General features: G+C 38.8%; 1 protein-coding gene across 2 annotated transcripts in view; it reads right to left on the bottom strand.

Annotated features, from left to right (window-relative positions):
• fnip1 (folliculin interacting protein 1) overlaps nt 1-3,992 on the bottom strand; it is a 34,027-nt gene that overhangs the window by 5,446 nt on the left and 24,589 nt on the right. For both annotated transcript variants that reach the window (XM_014026178.1, XM_014026179.1), the window contains 2 exons: nt 2,411-2,557; nt 247-416 (listed from right to left, as the gene is read on the bottom strand). In XM_014026178.1, the coding sequence (XP_013881632.1) occupies nt 247-416; nt 2,411-2,557 (317 nt within the window). The remainder of the gene's footprint in view (nt 1-246; nt 417-2,410; nt 2,558-3,992) is intronic.

Below are 3,992 nucleotides of genomic sequence, written 5' to 3'. Positions count from 1 at the left end.
CACACACACACACACACACACACACACACACACACACACACACACACCAAGTCTTCAGGCATGGAGCACTCATTAATATTGCATGAAGAAAAGATTGTTGTTGTAGTACTCGTTCTAACTTGTCTTTATGCTGTAATAATAACAGTGTCTTGGTTTTACAATGATAGCCCCCCCCCACAAGCAGAAACTTTGACACAAAGGAATAGCTTTATCTCTACAAAAAGGCGTTGTGATTGGAAGTCTTACCAAGCTGTGCCCAGAGAGGGTTATAGGGATGTGTCTTTGCCAGCATGTCAACGCTCTGGGAGGAGTGTTTCTCGAGGAAGATCTTAATTGGAGGCTGCCCATTGGGCATGACGGTGGGGACCCAGGCCAGATGATTGGTCAGGATGGCTGTTAATAATGCAGGGAGGAATCTGGAAGGTGGGACAAAGTGTGGTTAGAGAATTGAACTTCACCTAAAACTCACCGATACATTTCTATTGACCTTATTTGGTCGCTCAACCATCTCTATACTGAGAACACTGGCCAAACTTTTACGTTCTGAGCAGACCACTGCAATGCACATATAATCAGAAACACAAAAAAGTCACACACACTCAGTTCGCATGATTCACTTCTCAGTTCTGACCACAAGTGTCTACTTCCTTTTCTGTCCCATGACCTAACACGATACTGGAAGTCTAGTTTCATCCCGTGCCAGAACCCAGCTGTGACGGCAGTAGCCATTAGTCATGGGATCTCTGATAGGATGCCTCATGAAAGCCATAATGTGATACAGTAAGACCACAGCTTCCCATGGTAACGTGATACTTCACCATGTCAACAGCACGTACAGATAGTTGGGTGTGGGCCAGGTTAACCGGTATTGGTGGAAAATGTAACTTTGACATCACCCCCCCCCCCCCTTTTTTTTGGAAGGAAACAAATTATTACCAAGGAGACTGTTTCTATTCTCAGACAACTGTTAATGAGCAAACAGGGAACCACAATCCCAGTCTGCAAAAACTCACACTGGATTGCGTAAAAAAGAATGATGTTCACATTAATTAATCATTTATAGTCAAGAAGTGTAAGTATAAATGTGCTTTAATTTTTTAATAGTTTTTTTTTCTTGATACTGATATTTAAACCGTGACAATATTTTTAGCTATTCGTGTAATAAAAAGTGAACGGGAATATTCAGTTCTGTACAGTGAATACAACTTAAATTTAATGAACTGAAAATGTTCAATAAAATCCCTGCTACCAATTCATGTATGTACAAGAAGCAGTGGTTTTTGTAACTGCAACAATAAGCAGTTAGAGGCTGGCAGGGATTTTCTCATTCACAGCTTCTTTCGAGGCAGTAAAAAGAGGGTGAAAGTGTCACAGTGTGTGTTATTTAGAGCATTGATTTGTGAGGAGGGAAGTGAATAATGTGTGTGAATCTGCATGTGTTTCTCTGTTAACAAGCTTGCTACTCAAGTACAAATGAAGAAAAAAATCATTCATGAAGAGTTTAATCGTGCACACTTTTTCCCTTCTGATATTTAACAGTTAAGTTGTAAATCAACAGGGTTTGCACCTTATAACTAATAAAAACCTTTTTGTCTGTTTGAAAATTGATGTAGTAGCTTAATGTGTTTGATCCCAGTCAATGGTATCACCTCTAAAACATTTAAGCAACAACAGAGTTCCCTACAGTTTGAGGCAAGTTAAATTTAAGACACTTTAAGACTTTTTAATGCCAAGTGAAGTTAAATTTAAGACCAATTTCACAATAAACACAAATGACAAAAAAAAAAAAAAAAAACTGTGGCAGGAACCCAACAAACTAAGTTATGTTGAAGTATTAGAATATTGATAATAGACCAACTGTTTTTATCCATATCTAAATATAGCAGAAACATTCTTAGCAGTCAGTTTTAGACTTCACTTAATTTCTAGAAAATCCTCTAACGATCCAAAATTTGGAGTTTTAGGACCCACAGTGGGGTCTTAACCCCAATTTGCTGTAGATGAAACCCTAAAGTGCCAGTGACATCAATTTTTTGTAAGAAAAGTTAATTCATTTTTTGAAAGACAGCATTATCATATTAAAAAATGAATTTCACATTGCTCAGATTGTTTAGATATTTGCATGTGAAATAGCAGGAAGTGATGTCAAAAGGGAATGTCTGCATGTGAATATTTAAAAAAATAATTTTTACCAATTATTTTAATATTTGAAATGAATTAGAATCATCCAATGTACAATGTGTTAACATTTTTAAGACTCCTGAAAGATTGATTTAAGACATTTTAAGGCTAATTAAGGCCTTATTTTTGGATTGATGAATTCAATGCCTTTTTTGACTTTTTAAGGAGCTGCAGGAACCCTGAATAAAGTGTTACAAGAAACGCAGATGAGATTGAGCAGACACTCAACTGGTTCTTGGAGGCCTGCTCCATCAGTGAGGACAGCTCCCTCATAAAGAGGCCGCAGAGCTGGTTCTTCTCTGATGCTCCAGACATCATCGTCAACCAGACGGGCTCGGCCACACGGGGCATTGTGTACAGGTCGCAGATGGTCATCCTGGAGAAGAGGTGTGGAGAGGGAGGGATGAAAATGGGAAAAGGAATGAAGAGGGGGGAAAAGACAAAACAGACAGAGAGAGAACAGACAGGTTATTGTCTCTCAGTGAAAACAAAGGCCATCTGAGTTCACAGAGCTTCACTGTCTGCACAGAGGCCACGGGAGACCCTCGCTGTGTGTGTGGTTGTTTGTCACAGTCTGACAAACTTGTGTGCATGTGCATGCATGTCTGTATGTATGTTGCTCAGCTTGGGCATTTGTCCATTGAGAAGGACTGGAGTTTTCCATGGAACGTGTGGCGTTGCACGTCTCGGCCACAGGCCAAGCTTTCACACAGAGGCAGAGGGGAATCTCTGCAAACGTGTGAGCAATGTGGAAAAAATCCAATGAATATAACACAGCTGTTGAATTCTGAGCTACACAAAACAGCAAAAAAGGTTGAGTGTTGAGGAATCAACTTTGCAATCTTCTACAAACATAAAAGCATTTTACGTAAATATAACAAACTAAATTAGCTGCTTTCAGCCCTGATCAGTCACAAGACTTGTGTTGACGTGTTGATAAAAAAACAAAAACCTAAAACCACAAGCTAATTGATTTTGTCAAACTAAAAGCAGCTCAGGCTGTAAACAAGGTTGACTAACAAGTTTTGACCAATAAAGGGGACAATAAAATGAGAGCTAAGAAGCTAAAGACAAAAATACAGGTGTCACACACTTGAGAGGTGACCTTCAGTTCAAGTTCAGGAAAAATTATTTTCCCATAGAAATAAAAAGGAACGCTTGTGCTTCATGCATGTACAAAAGAAAATGTATAAAAAGAAGAAGCTAGACATTGCAATGCAGCTGTCGCAATTTCTTTTTGTTTAACAGACGTTAAATGACAAAACCTCCAACCTGCTTTCCAAAGTAACATTTAACTGTTTGCTCTTGACAAACACTGAGCTGAGAAGCTACAGCAGAAATTAGTAAGAAGGATCTGAGATGCAACTCATCCTATTTGAAACACATCTCTGATTTGTTTTGGCAGCCAACTTGTCAGTTTCAGAGTCAAATAAACAACATTTAGAACATTCTTGTATTGTAAACAGGTCCATCTCTCTGTGGCTTTCTTAACCTGCACACTCATGCATTGAGAGCCTGTCATTGTACAAAAGTCTGAGCATGAGCCAATGGTACATAAGAACAGAAATCTAGCTTTAGTATCCATGCAGAAGCTGTTCCAAGTGAACTTTAAAATGCTGTGACATCAACTGAAATTAAAATGATTGGTCAGGCTGATGGGACCTAATCACAGTTATCATTATGAACTCTAATCCATCACTAACCTACAGTCCTAATTTTTTTAATGAACCTGGGTAAATTAAAATAAATAAATACACACACACACACACACACACACACACACACACACACACACACACACACACACACAC

This window comes from Austrofundulus limnaeus, unplaced genomic scaffold (assembly GCF_001266775.1).
Source record: "Austrofundulus limnaeus strain Quisiro unplaced genomic scaffold, Austrofundulus_limnaeus-1.0 Scaffold532, whole genome shotgun sequence".
In the NCBI taxonomy this organism is placed as follows: Eukaryota; Metazoa; Chordata; class Actinopteri; order Cyprinodontiformes; family Rivulidae; genus Austrofundulus; species Austrofundulus limnaeus.
This window is presented reverse-complemented; position numbering and strand designations above follow the sequence as displayed.